The sequence below is a fragment of the Leptonychotes weddellii genome, chromosome 1, assembly GCF_054177405.1.
Source record: "Leptonychotes weddellii isolate Sample4059 chromosome 1, ASM5417740v2, whole genome shotgun sequence".
Taxonomy (NCBI): Eukaryota; Metazoa; Chordata; class Mammalia; order Carnivora; family Phocidae; genus Leptonychotes; species Leptonychotes weddellii.
Window position 1 is genome coordinate 5451458 of NC_138369.1, and position 25577 is coordinate 5477034.

The following is a 25577-nucleotide window of genomic DNA, read 5'->3' on the forward strand; positions in this document are numbered from 1 at the left end:
GGGCTGCCTTGTGTTACCTTAGGGTACCCTGTGCCGAATGGCCAGAGGTGTTAGAAGTAAGGGCTGAGCCAGTGTCTACAGCGACTGATAAAGTTCTCACTCTTGGCTCTCCTGAGGCCAGAGCCTTGGAAAGTGGAAAATGACGGGACCACATACATGTTACTCTGTTGAGCATCTCTGGTCAAGTGAACTGGATGAGGGGCTGTCTCTAGAATGTGGGTGCCTGGTGACCAGAATTCTTTTGGGTTCTGTCACCAAGGAAATGAGGTTGCTCCTTCAAGATTCCATTTCCTGGGCCCCTTCCTTCACTGAAACCTATCCAAAGCCTCCACTAGACCATTGACTGCTTACCCTACTTGGCTGTGTTATCTCCATAACTGTACACAAATATCCACCACAGCTCGCCACACCACACGCTGAGAATGTAACCAGGGTCCCAGCTTGGAGGGGACAGAGCTGAGTTCAGTCCTCTTTTTTTCTCTGTCAGTTCCCCGTCCTGGAAAAGCCTTTGCGCCACTGGGAGCCTCTCCACTCTCCCAACCTGCACATTGGGGTTCATGCTAGTAACTACTTCCTTTTGACATCACCAGGTGTACATGAGATTATATCTGTAACACCTGTGGGTTGGTGACACATGTATATGATGAATAAACTCAGAAATGAGAATTACAGGAAGGGGACATAGCACAGAATACCACTCAAAACAGGCCTGGGTTCCAGCTCTATCATTTACTAGATATTTGACCTTGGGCAAGTTACTTACCTTGTCTGTGCCTCAGTTTCTCCATCTGTCATTGGCATAATAACAAGAATACCTACTTTGTAAGGTCATGGAGAGTTATTAAAGGAGTTAATGTTTGAAAAATGCTTGGAACACCTAACATACCTGAAGTGCTGTATCTGTATATTATAAATACAATTTATAAATTCGTCTGGCACTGACTTTGTAAACTCCAGAGGGCAAGAACTAGTGCCTTAATGTATGTAGAAAGTACTCCATAACAAAGGATGGATATATGAATGAAAGACATTTATGAATGCATTACCTATGTTACGCACATCCTCCTGATATTCCCAAGCAAACTCACACCCAAACATACCTGCTCCGTCTGACATCCTCTTCTCTGATTCTATCCAGGAATCACTGGGGCTTCTTGGACTCTGCTGACCCTGCACACTATAGATTCTCTTTTCTGTGTCAGCAAATCTTAGTTCTTGTCCAATCCCAGGGCTTGCACCTCAATCCTTCTCTTCACCTGGGAGAGAAGGGTCACCCCCAGAGCTTGGCACACACACACACAGAGCATGAACCTTGGAGAAAATATTTCCTTGGCCTGTAGCAGGTAGAAGAATGCAGTGGCAGAGTGGGATGTTGGGGAAAATCCTCCAGGTGTTGTCAGAGGGGATTTGCCAGCAACAACCTGTCTGGTTGGTGGGCTTTGGTGGTTAAGTAGTTGGGAGGGCTGCCATGTTTCAGAAGTCCTAGCGTAATATGATCAATATTATGGCCGTGCAATTAGAGTCACCTAATTAATCCAATCTCATCTGTTCCCTGACTGACTCACAAATCCAGTAGTGATTTGATAATGATAATATTTGTGTTCTATCCTCTCAATTTCATTTATTGGCTAGAGTGATTGTTATTTACATTTACTGTGTATTTTTAAAATGACCCTACCTGGAAGAGTTTCCCAAACAAATTGAATTTATAATAGAAGCCGATGATGGGCAACCCACAAAATATTTTTATGCATAGTCTCTGGTTTGGCTCTCCCTAAATGGTAAATTATATGGACTTCTGACTTCTCTCTTGAGATCAAGTCCAGTTTGGACTCTGTGGGAGTGCAACCTCATGGCGTTTGAGAAGTAATGGTGGTACTCTGGGACATCAACCGTGTGTGTGAGTGTGTGTGTGTGTGTGTGTGTGTGTGTATACATGCTGCATCTTGCTATGGGGTGGAGGTAGACTCCTCTCCTTGGGAAAATTTTTCCCAGTCATTTTGCTCTGGGCTTTATTTTTACGCACGGCTTGATCAGGGCTGTCAATAGGACCACTAAGCACTCTATAATATGGAATTTTTAAAATTTAGTAGCCGCCTTTAAAAAGATAAAAACAAACATATGAAATGAATTTTAGTAATATATTTTAAAACATTATAACCAAGATATTTTTACCTGTGCATGCAATCAATGTAAAAATTAATAGAGATAGTTTACATTTTTTTTGTGTGCTGTGTATCAGAAATCCAGCACTTTCCACTTACAACACAGTCTCATTTTGTAAGTTGAATTTTGTCGGATGTATCTGCTTTGTATTTAGATTGTACACTATTCACAGATGTAAAATAGGGTTCACATATCTAAGTTGTTGCAAACATATCTGTAAGTTTTCCACTTAAAGATCTTGTCATATGAATACTGAAAAGTTCCTACTGGGTCTAGTAACACAGGAGTCATTGTGACCTTATCAAGGAAGCACCCACAGAATGGTGAGGGCAGATGGAAGAGTGGGGTGGTCTGAGGAGGTGCTTGAAGATGAGGCCCCAGAGGCACAGGATGTAGATGACTTTTTCTCAGTGATCCACAACGAAAGGGAAGGAGTGGAAAGAACCATTTCTCTGTGAAATATCAGGCAAGTTAAGGGATCTTGGATATGTATGCAGTAAAACGTAAGGAAGCTTTGTGAAAAGCCAAGGAATAAATATGCCAACACATAAAAAATCAAGTAAAATTTCCAGGCATTATGGATGTTTTGCAGTGGATGCAGATGATTTTGGATTTATAGTGGTACCAAAGACTAGCAGTAGCTATGGCATGGTGGATAATGAGGGTCTTCCAGATTTGAAATTTTACAAGGCAGATATGATAAGTGTTAAGGAATTCTGAATTATTCCAAGGGAATTATTGAGATCATAGACCATGGAATCCAGGATTGGTAGGAATAGGAGAGAAAGTAAGGTGAGGATATGGTGATCTGGCATCACTTCCAATCTTGAGGGACAGGTAACTGTTGTATAAGTGTTTGAGTGAAAACTGAAAATCAGGAATTTGTGGTGGGTGAATATGTTTTCTGAATTATTTTTTACCATGACATTGTTGGTTGATGTAAATGTCTGGGATATGGGAGTGAGTTGCTAAGAACAGGGCAGATGATAATTTCACTATTGGTTTAAGTTCTGAAAGCCAAGTGGTCAACAGGTCGACCAAATGAATAGTCACCTAACACAGAAGGATGGTGGGGCTGGAGATTTAGAAAAAGACTCGGCACTGTGTGTCCAGGGGTAGGGGGGAAGACCGGGAATTGTATGGTTGAGAGTGACAAGGACAAGTGAGAATAAATCATAAAAGAGAGGATCTTACAAGATGGTGAAGGAGAAATGATCTGGAGTAGGTCCTGAATTTTGACCTTGAACTTTCTGGTTTTGATCCAAGTCTATTTGATGACATCCCAGGACACAGGTCAGATCTATCCCCAGAGGTAGAGAAGGAAGGTGGAAGTACAAGATAACCGATACCATGCTCCTAAGAAGGCAACCTTTTAAACCATTTTACACCAATTTTAAACCAATCTCATGATTTATTTTTATAGAGTAAAAGCAAAAGAAGTATGATGGTCAAGACTCCACAGAGGAAGCAACATGATTGTGGAAACCAATCCAAACCAAAGTCTTGCTTAAGTGTCTCGATCCCTTTGAGGATGTCCAGTTACATATTCAAGAGGCCAGTTACTAGAATTACATCCCATCCTGGTAATGAGGTCAGATGCCATCACTGGGAGGAAACCCTGGACAAGCCCCAACAGGTGTGCTGGCAGAAGAGGCTACAAGGTCTCCAGGCCTGCAGCAGCACAGGGGAACCATTAAGCACTTTGGATCTTGCCAAAGCCTTGCAAAAACTTGAACCTAGGTGCACAGGTGAATATCTGCCAGGTGTTCTTGCAGGTAGTCTGAACTCCAGCCCCATGCCCATCCCTGCTGGGTCTTCAGGAGTTGATCTGGGTATCCCACAGCTCCTGTGCAAACAATTTCTGGTGACTGCGGAAGATATCAGGAAACAGGAAAGGAAAGTGAAGACAGCAAGAGAAAGGTTGGCCACAGCACTGGCTGTAGACAGACTTGCTAGAGAGGCAGAGATAATGAGGGGCCAAGAAGGACAGCCTGAAAAACACCATGAAAAAAAGAGAAGCTAGGGCAGATGAAATGGCGCAGGGCACTTTATTAACGTCTCTTTGCAGTGTCCATGGTGTCTTCGTGCTCCGAGCCCTCAAAACTTTAATATGTATCAGTACTTTTCTTGTATTAAATTATTTTGTGTGACATAGACAATAGAGACAGTGATCTTTTTCAACTGCAAGATTGGGTTTCAGGCGAGAAGAGAAAAGAGATCTTTCCTCTCCATGAGGTGCTGTTATCTTCCCTTACTTTGTATGTTATTTGTATTTTAAAGTCAACAGAGAGTGATCAAAGTCATGCGATTATTTAGTGTTCTGCCCTCACAGTCAGGGTAAAACATGCCTGGTCGAAATGGACTGTTGTTTTAGTGTTAATATTCCAACAGAATCCAACATGATATTTTTTTTAATGTTCTCAAAGAAGATACCTGTTTGTAGGTCTCTATTTTTCTGTTCTTTGTTGCATGTTAATTCAGAGTTCAGTACAAGGAAATACCAGACTTCTCACTTTTTAAAATATCTCTATATGTTGGAAATTTGATTCATGAAAACTGATGTGCCATTTTGGGGATCATGATGTCAAGAGAGACTCTTTTCAGCATCATTAATCTATCACTGAGCTACTGCTCATTGGGATTTAATTGTCAATTTGCTTGAGCAACCTGTGGTAATATTCAAATCCTTTTCATCATTACTTAACTTCTGTCTCATGGATTCATCAGTTTCTGAGAATGAGTTATTAAAAAATAATAATATTTGTAGTATTTCTATCTTTCCTAAAAATGGGTTATTTTAAAATTGAATCTTCTCTCCTCTATTCTTCCAGGAAGTACTCATCTGGAATTTTAGAATGTGTTTTAACATCTCGTTTTAAAACTAATTCTGATTTAGATACACTGAATTTTTTCTTTTCCTCATGACTCCTGTTACACTTTTCTGTGGTCACATTTATGCTTCCTGATGTACATCCTTAACTGGTTCTTTGACTGAAGGCCTTTGGCAGGTCAATGTTGAGTCTGTCCATATTTCAGAAAGTGTTTTTATCTTTTTCTTTGACAGATAGTGTGGTGAGGTGTTTAATTTAGGTTCTTAGTAATTTTTTTCCCTCCTGGTTATTTAGTATTTCTGAGCCCCCATACCATTAGCTATAAAATGGGAATGCAGCTCTCAAGGATAGTGAGTGTAACTGAGACAATGCACACAGAGGCTAGAGATTGAGAGCACGGCTGGGAAAGTTTGCCCACTCATGTTGCTTAGTAGATATTAAGGCATCAATAATGATAGCTCTTGTTATCGTTATTATAATTTCCAGAGAAGGCATTCTCAGAGAATGACTGCTTAAGACTGAGGATGTGACGCTCACACCAAGTAAGTCTGAATGGGTGGCACTGCTGTGAATTCTCTGCCCTTGGGTGTCTTCAGCTGTGGTCGTCTGCAAAATGTGTAGAGGTCATGCCAACTATTCCTGCAAACCCAAAGCAGGACAGCACAGCTTGCCTCGTGCCTGGCTCATCTGGGGCTGCTTGCTGGGGAGACCCTGCTCTGTCTAGCTGGAATCAGTGCAGAGAAAGATGAAGAAAGACTATCTAGCTTTTTCCTCAGATTTTTTCTTTCCCACTGAGTGTTATTTATCTTTATATCAAAAGCAGACACTAAGTCTCTCAAACCTTGGGATTTCTCTGGGACTGAGGCTTCCTGGATACCTAGTGATTTCAGCTCCAAGTCCCAACGTTGATTGCCGAGTCATTCCTGACTCACTCATTTCTTCTTGGATTATTTCCCATCTTGGAGGACCCATGAGGGGAGAGGAGCCACTGAGGCAGACTGGTCTGGAAGTCCTGGTGAACCTGAGCTTCAGAGAATGAGACAGTGTTAGGGGAACTTTGTGGGTGGGGAAATATGGAGGAACGGAGATGGGTGTGGTGGCTGACACAGAGCCAAGGGGAGGCGTGCTCCAAGGTTTCTAGGAAGAGAAACCTCGCACTGAGGTGGGATGTTGATTTTACATGATTGACAATGTCTGGGTCTCTTGCCAGTTCTGGTGCCTCTGAGGGACGAAATGGCATGAAACCAAAACACAGACTTGCAGTTGCCCTTCAGGACTCAGTGGAAGGGAAAACCTTTCATCTTGGTCCCCTGTGAACTAGTCAGGGGCCAAGTCAAGAAGGGCCCAGAGACTGTGTCCGACCAATGTGGTTTATTCCTGCTCCAGCCAAGCTCCGTTGGAGCCTCACGCAGAGCTCTCACTGCAGCTTCCTCAGGTCCAGGTGTGGCAGGTAAGAGCCCAGGCTGTGCTGCTGAACCTCGTAGTTTCCCTCCTTCTTCCGCCGGCAGACAGCGACCTGCGAGGGCAAGAAGAGAGCATGAGAATGGCCTGGGACCACAGGGATGGGGGTGGCCAAAGCCACAGATGCCTGCTGCCCCCTGTGTGTCTCTCGACCCTTTTCTACTTCATTTTCTCTCATGCATGTCTTGTACCTCTTTTATCTCTTTCTCTTCTCTTTTCCCTTTAGCTCTGTTTTTCTACTCTTTTCTCTGATATCCCATTCATATCCTCCTCTTCCCTCCCTCCCTCTCCCTCCACACAGGCACCCTCTAGCTTAACTGAGGTGTAACTGGTGTACAATGACCTGTATGCATGAAAAGCGAACGATTTGATAAGTTTTGATTATAACTTCGTGAACCATCACCACAATCAAGACAAGGAATGCTCGTCATTCCCAAAAGTGTCCTCATGCTTCTTTGTAATTCCTCCTTCCCTGCCATTTGCAAACACATTCTCGTTCCCAGGCAACCACTGATCTGAATGATATCCCTGTAGATTAGCTCGTATTCTGCAATTTGCTTTAAGCAGGATCATACATTATGTACTCATTGTTATCCAGCTTCTTTCACTCCATATTACTATTTTGAGATTTATGCATGTCAGTGCATGCATTTATAATTTATTCCTTTTTATTGCTGAATTAGTATTACTTTGTGGGGCTAGACTATGGTTTGTTTATCCATTCACTTGTTGACAGACCTCTGGGTTGTTTTCAGTTTTTATGAAGTTATTATGAACATTTGTGTACAAGTCTTTGTATAGATTATTTTATTTTAATTTTATTTTATATTTCTCTTCCATGAATTCCTAGGAGTAGAATGGCTGGGTAGGTATATGTAACCTTTAAAGATGCATCTAAGCTATTTCTCACCAGCTCTATTTGAGAGTTCCAGTAGTCCTCATCTTCACCACCACTTGTAAGAGTCAATCTTTTTAATTTTAGCCATCCTCATGTGTCATAGTATCTCATTATGACTTTCACTTATGTTTCTCTAAGACTTATGTTGTTTAAAAGAAGGAAAAAGCAAGGGGCACTGGGTGACTCAATCGGTTAAGAGGCCAACTCTTGATTTCAGCTCTGGTCATGATCTCAGGGTCCTGGGATCGAGCCCCCCATCAGGCTCTGCCCTCTGTGGGGAATCTGCTTGAGGATTTTCTCTCTCCCTCTCCCTCTGCCCCTCTGCCTGTTCATTTTTTCTCTCTCAAATAAATAAATAAATCTGTAAAAAAAAACAATTAAAAAAAGGAAAAAGCAAGACACACACAAACTGTGAGAAAAATTCATAAAACATTTTCCCAGCAAAGGACATATATTTATAAAATATAAAGAACTCTTACAACCCAATAGTAAAAAGACAAGCAACCCTCCTTACTTACCAGGAAGCAGCAGATCAGGCATGTGATGAGTACCAGGAGTCCCGCCAAGCAGATAAGGATGATGGCCCAGAAGGGGAGGTCTGGGGAGATAAGTGCTGGTGTTAGCCACCTCCTGTCATTCCCCTAGGGCTCCTGCTGTCCCTGTACTGTGCCTAACAGTCCCTGACATGGGTTGTCCAGCTTTCATCATTATCAAGACTCTGGGTACATGGTTTTCTTTGACTAGGTACAGCATCAAGACATTCCTTCCCCATCCTGAGCTGGGGCTTCTTTGAGGCTTACCAGAATTCTCAGTTAAGACATCATTTCTGTTGGGAGAATACCCTGGAAGTGAATGAAATGGAGAATGCATGTGACTGTGTTTTATGCTTTTTTTGTATTGTTTTTATGTTTTTTAAATAAAACTTTTAAAATACACAGAAAAATAGAACAATATCATAAACATACATCATCTAGATTTAACAATGTATATTTCACCCAATTAAAACAATATTTCATCCAGTGTATAAATTGTTAGCACTTGCCACCCTTGCTTCATCATATTTTCACTGAAATGTTGAAGTAGAAATCATGATATTCACCCATTTTTCTCTAAGAAATGAGGACACTTTGCTACATAATCCAAGGTTATTATCACATTCAAGGAGTGTAATAAATCAAATTCATATCTCTGGGCAAGGAGGACTGAAATTGGGCTGGGCCATCTTATAATGGTTGGGGGGAGAATGGGTTATCATAGCTGGCAAGACCAAGGGATCTCTCTAAATTTGTAAATTCCCTCTCAAATGCTCTCTTCTCTGCCCAGAAACACATTCACCCCTTCTCCTTTACCAAGTTGTTTTATACTCATTTTCCAGGATTCACCTACAATGTAATTTTGTCCAGGAAGACTTCTCTGATGACCACTCCCAAGTATGAATTATTTCACACCAAATAATTAATACTTTTCAATTGCCTATTCTTGTTATTGCAACTGCAACATAAACCCCACGAGGGTAGGGACACACAGAACCCACCAGGCATGGAAGAGAGTTTCAGGTCACCCTACTGTACAACTTATTCCCAGCCAACTTCTTATAGATGTGCTGTCCAATATGGAGCAGCTACAAGTGGCTTTTTAAATTAAAAATAATTTTCATCAAATCAAATAAAAAATCTGGTACCTTGGTAACATTAAAAATCAGTAACTATAAAAGCCAGTCACAATAGCCAGACTTTAAGTACACAATAGTCACATGTGGCTACTGCACTGGACAGCACAGATATAGAACATTCCATCATTGCAGAAAGTTCTGCTGTATGGTGCTGATCCAGAGCAGAACTTGGCAAACTACAGCCTATGGGCCAAGTCAGGTCCATTTTTATACAGGTCCTTTTTTTACACAGCCTGTCTTGGAGAAAAGAGGTCTATCCCCTATGCCTGCAAGGTTGGTTCACATACAGCTCAGAACTAGAGTCCCTCACCGACCACTGGCCAAGTGACTTTCAGTACAGGGATGAGAAACAGAATTCCAGAGAGGGGAAGTGACCAGCCTGAGGTTACAGAGCTATCTCTGAGAAGGCAAGTATCTCTAATATTCCACTGGGTGTCCCTTCCTCTCCCTCAATGGTGGATAAAGCCTGGGGGAGTATGCCACCTCCTGTTAGCCTAAAAAAGTTTAATGCTGACTCAACCCCAGGTCTCCAAATTCCCAGAAAAGGCCCCACATGGGGAGGTTGGACCCCCAACTCCTGCCCCAATGACCAAGAAGCCTTACCATCCACAAAGACACTGTTTCTGTCCAGGGTAAAGTTCTGCAACTGGGTACCATTTTTGGTCAGCCTCAGGAACTCCAAATAGATGGCAACTCTGTCCAGTCTCGGGGCCAATGGTGAAAAGTTACACAAGGAGTCCACCCCAGTGTGGTTGCTGTGGGGGACAGACCTGGAAGGGCAAAAGGGATGAACAAGGGTATCTTGAATTCTACCCTGCTTCTAGGTTCCCTGCTTCTAGGTCCTGTCCAAAAGAACTTTCTACAATGATACAAACATTTGTGTTTGCAATATAAAAATACAGTCATTATTAGCCCCATGTTGTTGAGCACTTAAAATATGTTAGTGTGGGTAAGGAACTGTCTCACTTTATTTAATTTAATTAGTTTATAAATAAAAAGCCATGGGGAGAACATTTTTGAAATGTTTGCAGTAGGACTTCCAAAAATCCATAAAATCATTGAGAACACTGGGAAGAATGGTCAAAACTTTTTCAGAAATCTAGAAATTAACCAAAGGCTTGCAACAATCTGAGGATCATTTAGTTAAGGAAAAAATGGCTGAATCCTGGTAAAGGGAACAAGATTTACGGCATTAGAACTTGCATTATTCCCATCCTGCTCTCATAATAACTTTGAAAGCCAGCAGTATGAGAACTTGGTAGCTGTGAAAACCAGCAGCCTATCAGCCACAATTTATTTGGAGTTCCCCAAAAGACCCATTCCCACTGAATTTTCAATGGTTGACTTGTCTGCAGATTCCTTTAAAAAGCCCCATTTTCAGGGCTTGTCTTTATTCGACTCAGAGCGTTTTCAGTGAGGGAAGCCTATCCCCAGGGCATGTGCCAAAACCAATCAGTGATAGTTGTTTAACATGGCAGCTGCCTGAAGGAGCAATACCACGAGTTGGTGCAGGCAAGAGGTGAGCCAAAAACTTTTTAAAAAGTGGGTATAAGATGTCTCTGAGGGGTTTTGAAAAGCTCTGATGCTTGTGGGGGAGGTCTAGAAGGTCACAAGTGTATGGGGTGGTGTGAATACTTGAAAAGGTCTTAATCTTTCACCTCTAGCTAAAAGGTTGGCTTAATATCTGAAAAAAATTATCAGTGGAATAGAGCATATTAATAAAGGAAAAATAACACACATCCAAAAAAAAAGAATTTGAGAAAATACATCCTTCATGATTATTAAAAAAAAAAAAGCTCAACAAACTAGGAATAGAAAGAAAGTTGCTTAACCTGAAAAATAGTATCCATGAAAAACCCACAGATAAAACCATACTCAATGGTGAAAGACTAAAAATTTTTTTCCTAAAACCACGGACAAAACAGTGTTGTCTTCCCTCATTTCATATCTTATTTACATTTTAATAAATGTAATTTTAATAAACAATTAGGCAAGAAAAAGAAAGGACAGGCATTCAGATTGGAAGGAAAGATGTAAAATTATCTCTATTTGCAGACGACATATTGAATATGGAAAATCCTAATACACACTCACACACAAAACTAAAAACTATTAGTTCAGCATGAATGTAGGATATAAGACCAATATACAAAAATCAACTGTATTTATATACACTAGTAATTAACATTCTTAAAGTGAAATTAATAAAACAATTCTATTTATAATAGCATCAAAGGATAAAATACAAAACACTTAGGAATAAATTCAACAAAAGCATTGTGAGATTTGTATACTGAAAACTACAAAAAATGTTGAAAGAAATTTTAAAATACCTAAATACATGGAAGAGCATCCCATGTTCATGGACTGGGGATGTATTATTGTTAAAATACCCCCCAATTTGATCAACAGATTAAATGCAATCCCTACCAAAATCCCAGCTAACTCTTTTACAGAAATTAACAAGCTGATTCTAAAATCCATATGGAGTTGCAAGGGACCTCAAATAGGTAAACCAATATGGAGAAAGTACAGAACTGGAGAACTCCATTTCCCAATTTCAAAACTTACTACCAAGCTACAGTAATAAAAACAATGGCCACTAGTATAAGGATAGACATATAGGCAGTGGAATTGAACATGGGGAAGGGAAGGAGAAATAAAATAAGATAAAAACAGAGAGGGAAGCAAACCATAATAGATTCTTAACGATAGGGAACAAATTGAGGGTTGCTGGAGAGGAGGTGGGTGGGGGATAGGGTAACTGGATGACGGGCATTAAGGAGGACATGATGTAATGAGCACTGGGTGTTATATGCAACTGATGAATTGCTAAATACTACCCCTGAAACTCATAATACAATATAAGTTAACTAAATTTAATTTAAATAAAAAATTTTAAAAAGTATAGAACTTAGAATCCATAAATAAACTCATACAATCATGGACAACTGATTTTCAACAAGGGTGCCAAGATAATAGGGAAAGAATAGTCTAACAAATGGTACTGAGACAATTAGACATCCACAGACTAAAGAATGAAGTTGGACTCGTACCTCACAACATAGACAAAAATTAACAAAATAAATCAAATGCCTAAATGTAAGAGATAAAATTATAAAACCCTTAGAAAAAAACTAGGTGTAAATCTTTGTGCATTTGGATTAGGCAATGGTTTCTTAGATTTGGGACTAAAATCACAAACAACCAAAGAAAAAATTGATAAATTAAGAGCCATCAAAATTAAAAATCATTGTGTTTCAAAGGGTAGTACCTAGAAGGTGAAAAGGCAATGTAACAAATGAAGAGCATATTTGCAAATCATATATCTGATAAAGGTCTACTATCCAGAACACACAAAAATGATGATAACTCAACAATAAAAAAAATCAACGTAAAACTGGGAAAAGGACTTGAATAGACATCTCTCCAAAGAAGATAAGAAATGACCAATAAGTACTTGAAAAAATGTTCAACATTACTAATTGTTAGGAAAATACAAATTGGAACAACAGTGAGATACCACTTCACCTCCACTAGGATGACTATAGTAAAAAAAGGATAATAAAAATTGTTGCTGAGAATCTGGATAGTTTGGGACTCTCATATATTGCTTGTGGGAGTGGGAAATGGTAGAGCCTCTGTGGCAAACAGTTCAGTAGTTCCTCAAAAGTTAACACAGAATTACCATATGACCATACAATACCAGTCCTATGTATATGCCCAAGAGAACTGAAGACACAAACTGATGCAAAAACTTACACAAGAATGATCATAGCAGCATTACTCACAATAGATAAAAAGTGGAGATAACCCAAGGTCCATCAATGAATGGATGGATAAACGCAAAATGGTATAGCCCCCCTTATGGTTTTCCTCTATAAAAGACCCTTAACTCTAGGAAACAAACTGAGGGTTGCTGGAGGGGAGGTGGTTGGGGGCTGGGGTAATTGGGTTATGGGCATTAAGGAGGGCATGTGATGCGATGAGCACGGAGTGTTATATGCAACTGATGAATCACTAAATTCTACCTCTGAAACTAATAATACAGTATATGTTAATTAAATTGAATTTAAATAAAATTTTTTTAAAAAGTAGTATAGCTATACAACAGATATTATTTAGTCATAAAAAAAGGAATGAAGTACCTATATGTGCTACAACATGGATGAATCTTGAAAACATGCTCAGGGAAAGAAGTCAATCACAAAAGACCACATAGTATATGAATCCATTTATATGGAATGTTCAGAATAGGCAAATCCAGAGAGACAGAAAGTAGATTATTGTTTTCTAGGGGATGCGGATAAAGGAAGACTAGGAAGCAACTGCTAATGAGGATAGGATTAAAAAAAAAAACAACATTCCACACCCTACATCACATCTACGTCAAAAACTAATGATGTAGGGCGCCTGGGTGGCTTAGTTGGTTAAGCGACTGCCTTCGGCTCAGGTCATGATCCTGGAGTTCCCGGATCGAGTCCCGCATCGGGCTCCCCGCTCGGCAGGGGGTCTGCTTCTCCCTCTAACCCTCCCCCCTCTCACGTACTCTCTCTCTCTCTCATTCTCGCTCTCTCAAATAAATAAATAAATCTTTAAAAAAAAAAAAAACTAATGATGTAGTATACAGTGGCTAACTGAACATAATAAAAAAAATTCCACCATTAGATAGTGGGATGGTTGTACCACTCTCTAAATACACCACTAAATTGTACACTACAAAGGGGTACATTTTCTATGTGAATCATATCTTAATAGATGTAAAACAGTTTGGATTGCTTCACTTGATTAGTGGCTACACTACTGAGCCACACAATTAGACTGCTGGATTCTAAGTCATCTGGCTCTAGCCACCCCCATCTTCTATAGATCCTGACTTCAACAGCTAATTTCTTAAGGCATGGATGCTACATTCCATATTCCATGGCCCCAACACCAGGCACCTCCAAGTCTGCTGAAGTCTACCCTGGCTTTCTCGAATTTCTAAGCCAGTTGGGCTCACTGGCTTAGGAACAAGTTGGTTTTTAGGTAACACTTCTATACTCCCAGGGCTATCTTCCATAAGAGCTAGAACTGGGACCATGACATGGGGACACGTTTACTTAAAGGACAGCAGGAGTCTCCAGAGTGATTAGGTCCTGAGCTGGAACTCACCTGAATGCTAAAACTTGACAGTCAGAGAAAAAATTCTTGATGCTGCTGTTCTGGAAGAGCTGGTTGAGCTGAAAGACAGGGCGATGGTCCCTTGATCATCATCCCAGGCCAAGTGGCATCAGAGAATTTTTAGCCACTGAGCATACTTCCCCATCTATTTTTTCTTATCTCAACAAACACTAGCCCAGATACGTGTACCAAAGCACATCCCATTCCAGGGTATGGCTTAGTTACATGACCCTGGACTAGCTACTGAAACTCTCTGGGCCTGTTTCTTAATTTCTAAATGGGCATAAGCACTGGGTGTTATACGAAAACAATGGATCGTGGATCACCACATCAAAAACTAATAATGTATTGTATGGTGACTAACATAACATAAAAAAAAAAGAACCTGTCTTCACGAATTGTTATGAAAAATCACCCTCTGACTACCCAGTGTCCATAGGTCTGTCTCTACCTGGGGACAGAGTGGACACACAACCCCATTCTCACCGCATTCTCAATACTTCTCTTGTTCTGCTGGTGTTTGGTGGTGCCTGGCTGGGCTATGTCCTGGGAATAGAGTAGGTTGGTGACAGTGAAATTCAGCTGGAAGTGCTTGGGGAAGGGACTGCTTGTTGGTTTGTCTGTTGGTAGATGAGCTGATGGCTCCACTTCTATAATAAAAAGAAGGTATAAAAGTCCCAATCAGGTGAAGATATTAGCAAAGAAGTCATTCCAGCTAGTCTACTTATTCCTGGCCATGTGATCCGAGCTGGATTTTTAAAGGTGGGCTACATCAGAACCTCTATCCACCTGGCCACTTTGAATCCACTGATCTGTCTATCCATCCAACTCTCCCCCAAGCATAATGAGAGCTCACTAGTATGTGGGGAAGAGGAGACTGGAGCCCTTCTGGGGAACAGAAGGCAAGTGCAGGTGCTGATCACCTCAGGGGACATCTGTCATACACCTTTGCTGACCAAGGTTCCTAATGTGTCTTGCTGCCTCTGGTCTTCTCCCCCTCCCAATCCACTCTCTATACAGCACCCAGTGGATGAGCTTTCTAAAGCAGAACTCTGTGTTGTGTTCCTCTGCAAACTATTCCAGTGCCCAAGAAAGTCCCTGCCTGCATCTATAGCCTTACCTGCCATTTCTCCCACATCAAAGTATTTGCTCCAGCCATACCAAACTCCTTATAGCCTCCCCAAATATTCTGTCTTCTAGGTTATAAACACATGTAGCTCAACTCCCCATCTCTTCCCACTGGCTAAGTCATCTTCACCATCACATCTCAGTTTGTTCATCACTTCCTCCAGAAAACTTTCCAAGATGGACTGTGTGTCCCTCCTTGGGGTTCCCATAGGCTCTTGAAATTCTCTGATTATAGCAGTTACCACAGTGCATCATCAGTGCCTATTTAATTTCATGACATATTGTTGAATGAATGAATGCATCCTTCAATCAATCAATCGATGCACGACTCTGGCAACTCAGGATACTCTACATTTTGGGTCAGAAAGATTTAAGAGTAAAAATAATAATTCCCTTGGGTGCAGTTGCTGCATGTTTTCTTCCTACCTCCTGTCGGATGATCCAATGCCATGGGTCATCAACATGGGCCTCCAGAAAGCCCCCCTTTCCCCTCCAGAGCCTCCATCCATTCCACTGCTACTGAGAAGCCCCATCCTTCCTTTCTCATAGCCCCATCTCTTCAAGCCATGAAACCAGCCCCCAATCTTGCACCTGTCACATGAAGGTCCGCCAGCTGATAGGTGGTGCCTAGCCAGTGGGATGAGACATTCAGGGTCTTGTCCAGAAAGACTTTCTTCACCACGCTGGGGTCCACATTAGAAGAGAACAGTGCCTGGATGGTGACAAACATGGAGCCCAACCTAGGGACAGAGACCACGGAACTCAGCCATCACTCAACATCAGTAGTGTCTCCTGAATTCCTATTTTATAGACCCAAAGACCTAGAGGCAAGAAGTGAGAGGTGAGCTCCCAGGCTAGAGGAGACCTGACCAAAAATACAAGGTTTCCAGGAGTTGGGAATAGAACAAATATAAAAATAACGAACATCTATTGAGCACTTCTAGGAAGTGACTTACACATTCCCTCACCATCACTCTGGTGGAAGGTATTATTATAATTATCCCCATCTTAGAGACAAAGGAACTGAAGTTTGGAAACACTCAAAGTCAGCACTGTGTCCATGTTCCTCCTGTTCCCCAGTATAGATGTCTCAGTTCTTCCACCCATTCTTCACAGACCTGGGTTCAAACCCAACTTGGGCAATTCTTGAGCTGTTCACTTCGCTTATCTGAGCCTCAGCTTCCCCATCTGAACAATGGGGATGATCACGATAAGTACCCATCTCACAGGGGCTGTGTGAGAATCCCATGAGATGACAATGCATGAAAGTGCTCAGCAGGGGTGCGGCCATGGGAAATGTTAATATTGGGCTGATCTTTGTTGAAAGTATCCAGAAGAGGAGAAGGTGGTGGATGCTAGTGTTGGTGGCCCTGTGAGGTTAATCCTTTTCCTGCCCCCCCTTTGAAGACTTATGGAAGGAGATGATAGGAATAGATGACAGGGACGTGGGGGAGCATGGGTACCATGTCAGTGACTTTCAGCTCAAAGACTGCGCCAGGATGGAAGCTCAGAGCCACAAGCTGCCAGCTCAGCCAGTGCTTCCAACCTCCTCAACTTACGTCAAGTTGGTGACCAGGCAAGAGTGGAATATGTCTTGTAGCTGGCTGCCTCTGTAGAGTTCGGTGACCTAGAATAAAGGGGGACAGTGGGTGAGATGGAGGGCTCCTGGGGCTGGAGCGGGCTACTGGAGCCAGTGAAAGAACATAGGCCTTGGAGCAAAGGAGCTCTGAGTTCAAATCCTGGCTGTGTGATCTTAGGCACACCACTCCATTTTCTGAGCCTCAGTTTGCCCATCTGGAAGATGGGGAAGGCAGCCAGAGCACCACCTTTGTAAACTGAGAGAACTCAGAACACATAGGTAAAGTGGAGAGTTAAAATAACCACTTAACAGATGTGAATCAGACAGAGGAACGAGGGGGGCACCCAGGGCAAGGAGAGATGGGACAGGTGAGAGAGACACTACCTTGTCCTGGATGTCCCTCCGCAGGGCTGTGTACTCCAAGGATGTGGGGTTGCTGAGGTTCCAGTTGATGATGCGGAAATTTAGCTGATACTCCCTCTGGGTAGATAAATGCTGGGGTGCATAGCCTGGAGCCAATGAGAGGGAGAGAAGACAGTTGGAGACTCTTAGCCTTTAGCACAGAGAGAGGCATGGTGCCTACTGTCAGAATCAGCGAAGGTCAGACCCACATGCTGGGGGCTTCCAAATGGAAAGTCACCCCATAGGGGGGGAAAACTGGAATTTTTTTTTTTAAAAGATTTTATTTATTTATTCATGAGAGACAGAGAGAGAGACAGAGGCAGAGGGAGAAGCAGGCTCCCCGCGGAGTGGGGAGCCCGATGCGGGACTCGATCCCAGGACCCTGGGATCATGACCTGAGCTGAAGGCAGACGCTTAACCGACTGAGCCACCCAGGCGTCCCGGAAAACTGGAATTTTACAGTCCCGGGGCGAGGCTTTCTGTTGTGCTTATGCAGTTTCCACTTCCTGGAATGTTCTTCAGTCCTCTGCTTTTCCTGGAAAACTCCTACTCATGTTTCAGAACCCCAGTGAGATGGAACTCCAGGAGAGTAGGGATCTTGTTCTTGCCATGTCCCTGGGCCTAGTACAGTATTGGGTACATAATATCCTCTTCCAGGTAGCCCTCCCTGAATTGTCCCTCCTCTGTGCTTCCATGGCACCCTGTTAATAGCAGTGTTTCTGCCTTTTTTGTGTGTCCCTAAGTAATATTCAGTTCTCTTGGTTATGAGATTTTCAGGGACAGAACCTGTGTGTTCTATCTCTGTACGCAGCACATGGCTTGGGACAGAATGGTAATGTATATGTGTTTGTTGAAGGAGTGAATGTGAACTGCAGTGGATCCTCAAATAGCGGGGCTGAGATACTCATCTCCATTTTGTTCACTCATTTACTCATTCATTGGGTATGACGATGTACTAACACATAAAGAACTGAGGCTACAGTGCCATATTACAAGACCTGAATTTCATAGAGTTAGGTAATTAAACAATTGTGGTGAAGTATGATTAAGTTGGTCTGGTGCCCATACTAGGGACCATGGGACCATGTAGTGCAGGGTTTCTCATCCTCAGAACTACTGGTATTTGGGGCTATGTAAATCTTGGTGGTGAGGATCTCCTGTTTGTTGGAGGACATTAGCAACATCCCTGGCCTCTAGCCACTAGATGCCGGTAGCACTCTTCTCCAGTTGTGGCAACCAAAATGTCTCCAGTCATTGCCAAGTGTCTCCTGAGGGGCAGAACTGCCTCTAGGTTAGAATCACTGACATAGAGGAGCCTCACATAGAAGAACTCCTGTCCCAAAAGATTCCATGAGTCAGACATTTGGGGTTCAAATTAAAATTCATTTTTTAATTGGTCAAAGAATTTCATGCTATTTACCTGAAATAACAGGAGAGACTTCTCCATGGAGAGTTTGGGGAGGGTGTCCCCTAATCAGAACCTGGGCTGACTTGTTAAAGAGTAAATAAAGTAAAACAGGGACCAATAATGATTGCTGTAAATCACTCACCATTGACCAAGAGGCTGTCACTGAGCAGGGTGTAGAGGCCCATCTGGGTGACACCATGGGTCAGCTGGTTCAGCTCCCAGTAAAGCCACTCTCTGTCCAGCCCATGGCCCATGGAATCATGGCGGTAGGTGCAGATGGTATCAACATGGGTGGCTGCCCCATCTTTCTCAGGTCTGGGGACAGAGGGATGTAGGGACTCTAAAGAGAGGTCCTGAAACCTCACTATGGGGGCCACAAGGAGGGAGGAGCAAATGGGAGGTCAGTGGGAAGACTGGGAGGGTTGGTCACCAAAATGGTCACTACTGACAAATGCTCAGGAAAAAGTCCTACCTGAGGGAGATTAGTCTGCAACCTGAGTAGAAGGGGCCCAGACTGCTTTTCTGGAACAAGGATCCAAGCTGGGGAGGAAGGAGGAGGAGAATGAACAGGAGAGACAAGGGTGGGGGAAGGGCTGGGTAGAATTTATCCCACTTGGAGCTGCTGGGAGCAGGGTCTCACCAGGCGCTGCAAGGTCCTCTTGGTGGAGTTGAACACAGCTGAGCCATTGCTCACGTCCATTGAATACTGGAGGTTGGAGATGGTGAAGTTTAGTGTGAAGGTCTTCAGGTTGTGTCCCATAGCTACAAGAAGAGAGGGGAGAGACAGCTACTACTGAGAGTTGGCCTGAGACCAAATCAGAGTCCTGCATTCATTGTACTCTGTCATCTTCTCTTCCAGTGGCACCACCACCCACCATTTGGTCGCCCAAGTCAAAACCATCATGTTGCTCAGCTCCTCCTCCCTCCCCTCCAAGTAACCCCAATTCCACTTGCAGAAGAGTCCTCAGATACATCCTCTCTATCCTGTTCCAGCCCAAGCCTTATCTTCTCTCACTTGGGCCAACACCCCAGCAGACATACTGGATGCCCTCTCTAAAGAATGTTCTCTACACTGAACACTAGAAGAAATTTTCTTTTTTTTTAAAGATTTTATTTATTTATTTATTAGAGAACGAGCGAGAGAGAAACAGCATGAGAGGGGGGAGGGTCAGAGGGAGAAGCAGGCTCCCCGCCGAGCCGGGAGCCCGATGCGGGACTCGATCCCAGGACTCCAGGATCATGACCCGAGCTGAAGGCAGTCGCTCAACCGACTGAGCCACCCAGGCGCCCCTAGAAGAATTTTTCTTAAGTGAAAGTTTCAGTATAGTCACCACTGCCCATGGCTTCCTTTGGCCTTCAGTGTCAAGTTCAAGCTTCTTGACCTGGTACTCAAGGTCCTTCCCAATATGGTTCTTTCCAACCTTTCATCTTCACTTATCCATCTATTCCAGGTTAAGCTTAATGCTTTAAGCAAACCAGATCCCTCTCAATTCTCTCCATACACGATGCTGTTTCTGGCCACTGAGCCTTTGCTCACTGAATCTCCTATACCAGGAAAACTCTTCATCCTCTATTTTCCTGGATGAGCCCTCCTCATTCTTAAAGACTCAGTTTGGGTAAAACTTTCTCCAGAAAGCCCTTCCCCTCAAAATTATACTAGGTGCCTTTCCCTAAAATGTCTCACACTGTGTTATAATGGTCTGCTGATCTCACAAGCCTGGGGGCTCCATGAGGGTATGCATTAGATTGAATTGTCAGTATAATCTTTGCTATTGACATGACTGTCCTATACCAGAATTTTACAACTGACTGGTAGAGGTGTGGGGCTGGAGAGCTTTTCTTGGGAAGGAAAAGGGATCTCCCAGATACCTGTGGTGGCTTCTAGTTGCACAGGTGATGATGAACGAGGCAGGAATGTGGTGGCTGCCTCAGGAGCTGTGGAAAGGGCAGTCATCAGGAAGGAACAGAGTCCCCACAGAGTGGGAGAAACTCCCCAAAGCTTGCCTGGGCTCCAGCAGTGGTTGTCCCAGGACAGGCATTCACAGGTGTGCCATAAATGAGAGTAAGAGAAGGAGGAATTGTGTGAGCAGAGGGGTGAATGAGCCCATGAGTGAAATAAACTCAAGAAAGTAGGGTAGATAAACAAGAGAGAGACTAAGCAAAGAGGACAGGGAGATGAATGGGCAGAAAAGCAGGCAGACAGATGGGATACCTGGATTGACATAGGAAGAGTGAACAAATGAGGGGGTCAAAGAGAAAGCAAGAATAAACACAGGAAGAAAAGTTGGAGAGATGGAAAGAAGGACAAAAGGAGGAAAAGACAAGCAAGAGAATAGGCAGAGGATGGATGGATGGATGGACAGATGGATGGATGAAAGGAAGGATAGAAGAATGGATGAAGCACAGAATGAATGAAGGATGGATGGATGGAGGGAAAAGGAAGAAAGGATGGATGGAGAGATGAATGGATGGAAGAAAGGTAAAAATGAAAGATGGATGGATGGAAGGATGGACAAAGGAGAGAAGGAATGAAGGATGGAGGAAAGAAGGAGAGATGGAAGGATGGATGGATGAATGGAAGGAAGGAAGAATGGATGAATGCATGGATGGACAAAGGGAAAGAAGAAAGAAAGGATGAATGGAGGGAAGGAAGGAAGGAAGAATGAAGTCTGAGAGAAGAGATAACTCGGAGAATGGAAGAATGGATGGATTAAAAGATAGATGAAGAGACCATTGGACAACTGAACAGGCAAGTTTGGCCAAACCACTGAGTGGCCACCAGTTTTCAGCTCTACATTGAGGCCCCTTCTGTGGCCCTTGTAGGAGATCTTGTTTTCAGGAGGCATGGACTCATCATCTGACCTCAACCCGCATCCCTGTAGGAAATGTTTGTTCAAATTTCTTCCTCCAACCCAAAAGGGTGTGGAAAGTTTAGAAAGCCAAAGTCATGCCTGCAGGCCCAGAAGAGACCAAGGACTCAGCATTCTTCTTCCCACTGACACCTGGCCCCACTCAGGAAAACAGCCTGAGTTTGGGGCAAGCTCCCTTTATTAGTGAGGAGAAAAGTTTGGCTCAAGACCCATAGAGGCTGATATGGGTACTGGATGCAAAGATACATACTTGTAGGAGGCTCATCTGGACCACGTTCATTATAGCCTGGAAACAAAAATGTCACACATAAGGGGAGATGGCAGAACAATCCCAGATATTCCATGCCTTTGTCCGTGTGGGACTCCTGCTGGATGCCTTTTCCTCTGTGTACCAGGTTAGCATCTATGCATCTTCTAAGATCAGACTCAGATGTAATCTCCATCATTAAGCTTTTCCCGATCTTCCAGTTAGAGATGACCCTTCCCTATCCACCTCTCCAGCATGCCCCCAAGAGACTCATCACATTTATGTTCACACATTTATTCCCCCACATATCTATCCATCCCACCATCTACCCTTCCACCCTCCCTTCAATCTATCCCTCCATCCAACAACAATTTATTGAGAACCTACTATGTGCCAAGTTCTATACATTTGGGGAATACAGCATTGAACAAAATGTCTCTGCCCCTTTGGAGCTTACATTAAGACAGGTTGCCCATGTAGCCTGTCAATCCCTGGTGCCAGGCACAAGGCCTGGCTTATAGCAGATGCTGGCGACTGCTGACTGAGTGAACAAAATGAAGCATATTTTCCAGGGGGAAATATCCTAAACTGGCCCCTGCAATGGCCAAGGTGAAGGGAACAGATGTGAACTCACAACATCAAGACCCAGAATTACCACAAACCTATGAGTAGCATGGGCAGGTCCCTTCCCTTCTCTGTACATCTCCCTCTTTGCTCAAATGAGTCATAAAGGACAAGGATGTTTCCCTGCCCACCTGATGTGGCAATGGTGATAAGAAAGTGTGAGTTGCCAAACACCATCCCCAAGTTGGGGACAGAGAGGAGAGAAGCTGAGTTATTCCAATAAACCTCACCATGTTCCATGTTCTGCCTCTCAGAACCCCAGAGGAGGGTCACCCTCTTAAACACTATCCCTTCCTGGCTTCTAGGCTGATACCCAGCATGTCCAGAGCTTGGACCCCACAGATGTTCAGAGTGCCCACCTAACTTCCTGGCATTGGGGCCCCACCCAGGAGAGAAGCCCATCTCTGGTCTAGGGTGAGAAGCTGGGAAGGAAGACAGATGTGGGATTTTCTTTCCCCGTGTATCCCCTGGAACGACCCTTCTAGGAGTTAAAGGCATAGGGTAGGGCATAGCATTGGATGCTGACTGCTGGGGCTCATGCCTGGCTCCACTCTTCTCTAGCTACACCCACTTGGGCAAATTACTTAACCTTTTAGAGCCTCCATTTCTTCATCTGTAAAACAGGTGTGATCAGGGACAGTTTTACGGAGTGACAGTTGGAGGGTGGGGGTCAGTATGGAGTTGAGATTCACACCTGAGTTTGTCTCAAGGTCTCCCCTAGAGACCTGACCTGTGGGATGGAGGGGTGGAAGCAGTGAGGGGGGCTGAGAATCGCTCACCATTGAGGTAGAGGCTGTCCTTGTCCAGAGAATAGGGGCCCAGCCGGGTGATGCCATGGGTCTGCCGGCTCAGCTCATGGAACACCTGCCTGGCAGGCAGACCTGGGCTGCTGGGGGGCTGCCGGTAGGTGCAGAGGATGTCCACCCTTGTTTTGGCGCCATTCTTCACAGACCTGAGGAAGGAGAGATCGATGTGTAGGGACTACAGCCCATGTGGCACCTTGCCACCTGTGGTCACTGCACACATCATATCCTGTGTTCCAGCCTTATTGAACCATTCACAGTTTCTCCACCTGGCCACACACTCTCACCCCAGGATCTTTGCACATGCAGCGACTTCTGTCTGGAGGTCCCTCCCCTTCTCTCCTCACTCTCCGGTAATTTCCCGGTCATCCTTCAGATCTCAACTTAGACACCTTCTCCAAGAACCCTCCCAGACTGAATCAAGAGAGGGTCCTGGCTGCCACAGGACCTCATGCTTCCCCCATCCCAGCCCTGATGGCCCTCAGTGTTAACATGTATCATTTTTCCTTTTCTCTCCAGACAGTGGCCTCCATGAGGAAGTGTTATGGGACAGTTTGGCTCACCTTTGTGCCAAACTCCCAGCACCTCGCACACTGCCTGTTCCATGCAAAAACCAAAGTCCTGATGAATGGATAAACAAAATATGATATATCCATACAATGGAATATGATTCAGCTTTAAAAGTGAGGGAAATCCTGACACCTGCCACAATGTGGATGGACCTTGAGGACACTATGATCAGTGAAATAAGACAGACACAAAAAGACAAATACCATATGATTTCATTTGTAATGAGGTACCCAGAGTGATCAAATTCATGGAGACAGAAAGTAGAATGGCGATTGCTAATATCTGGGGGCAGAGGGAAGTGGGGAGCTATTGTTTAATGGATACAGAGTTTCAGTTTGTGCAAGTTCTGGAGATTGATTGCACAACAACGTGAATATACTTAACACTACTGAACCGGACACTTAAAAATGGTTCAGATGGTAAATTTTCTGTTTTGGCATCTTTTACCACAATTAAAAAAAAAAAAAAATCAATTCCCGCCAAGATTCTGCATAGTGTAGACCTTGTTGCTATCTGGAAATGCACTTCCTTTCTCTCTGACCCTCTCTCTCTGCTCCAGCCACACCGGCCTCCTTGCTGTTCACTGAACATGCCAAGCTCATTCCTACCTCAGGACCTTTGCCCATGCTGTTTCCTCTGCCTGGAACAGTTTTCATGGCCAAATCCTTCTTTTCCAACTGCGATACCGCTCAGAAATCACCTCCACAGACGCACTGTCCTGTGCCCTGGGTAAAGCTGCTTTCCCGTCTCTATGCACTTCTGCTTCCCATCACCTTACTATATTTGAAACCCTTTTAGATATTTATTCTCCTGCTTAGTTTCTGCTTTCTCCACTAGATGAGTGCAGGGGCAATGCCTGTGCTCTCAGTCTGGTACCCACCACCTGCCTCAGAGGATCTGCACCACCAGTGACAGTGGAATGGAAAACACAGAGGGAAAAGTGCTTTGTAGACACCTACAGAATGCATACCAACCCAGAAAAGTGCAAGTAATTGCCTGAGTGATGAAGGGTTTCAGAACTACTAGTGGTCATGGGTTCATAGCATCGTGCATGTAACAGGTGCCACTGAAATGGATACTTTAAAATGGTGAAATGGCTAATTTTATGTCTATACGTGTTTTGTCACAATTATAACAGTAATGTAACATAAAGACATGGATGCCAAAAAGGACCCTCTAAGACAGTCTGCCACAGCTGGGAGTGGCCCCCCATAGTCAGAAGTCCTGTCCTTTGGTGATGGGCCATGGTGGGTGGGTGGAGGGGTTCTCACCTCAGTGAGGTGACCTTGCAGCCTGCATATCGGGCTCCTAGGCTGCTCCTCTGGAACAATGGGCCGAGCTGGAGAGGAAGGAGAGGGCCAGTGTGGTCACAGCTGGCGACAGCCCAGAGGAGGTGTCATGGAGGTGGGGACGGGGAAGCTGGCCTCTCACCAGGTGCTGCATGAGGCTGTCTGTGATGTTGAACTTGAGGGAGCCGGGGTGGCCCATATCTGCTGAGTAGCGCAGGTTGTCGATGGTGAAGTTCAGCGTGAACGGCTCCTCACTGACCTCCCGAGCTGTGACAGGTGCAGGGAGAGCCAAGGCTTGTGGGAAGGTCAGGGCACCCAATATCCACCCACCGTGGGGCTTCCAAGGGCCTCTTGTCCTCCTCCAGATAAATCTGGGGGTTGCTTGTTAATGGAGATACCTCCAGCAGCAAGTAAGGGCAGGCTTAATGATTTGGGGGCTGGAGATGGTATTCCCACCCAGGTGCAG

At 43.8% G+C, this 25577-nt stretch overlaps 2 protein-coding genes across 2 annotated transcripts in view; one reads left to right on the forward strand and one right to left on the reverse strand.

Annotated features, from left to right (window-relative positions):
* Positions 1-2372: 2372 nt before the first annotated feature.
* Positions 2373-4189, forward strand: MBD3L1 (methyl-CpG binding domain protein 3 like 1). The gene has a single exon (XM_031037907.2). It carries the CDS (start codon positions 3608-3610, stop codon positions 4187-4189), a length of 582 nt encoding a protein of 193 aa, XP_030893767.2. The 5' UTR covers positions 2373-3607.
* MUC16 (mucin 16, cell surface associated) overlaps positions 3620-25577 on the reverse strand; it is a 55063-nt gene continuing 33105 nt past the window's right edge. The window contains 17 exon segments of the mRNA XM_081805348.1: positions 3620-6513; positions 7875-7954; positions 8157-8198; positions 9632-9798; positions 14183-14250; positions 14678-14841; positions 15911-16059; positions 16879-16946; positions 17283-17407; positions 18851-19023; positions 19181-19248; positions 19349-19470; positions 20578-20643; positions 21829-21864; positions 23229-23401; positions 25094-25184; positions 25187-25378. Coding sequence (XP_081661474.1) covers positions 6415-6513; positions 7875-7954; positions 8157-8198; positions 9632-9798; positions 14183-14250; positions 14678-14841; positions 15911-16059; positions 16879-16946; positions 17283-17407; positions 18851-19023; positions 19181-19248; positions 19349-19470; positions 20578-20643; positions 21829-21864; positions 23229-23401; positions 25094-25184; positions 25187-25378 — 1883 coding nt within the window. The 3' untranslated portion in view covers positions 3620-6414.

Excerpts from the sequence above, each read along its gene's own strand:
- MBD3L1 (XM_031037907.2), top strand. The coding sequence starts at position 3,608 with ATGATGGTCAAGACTCCACAGAGGAAGCAACATGATTGTGGAAACCAA.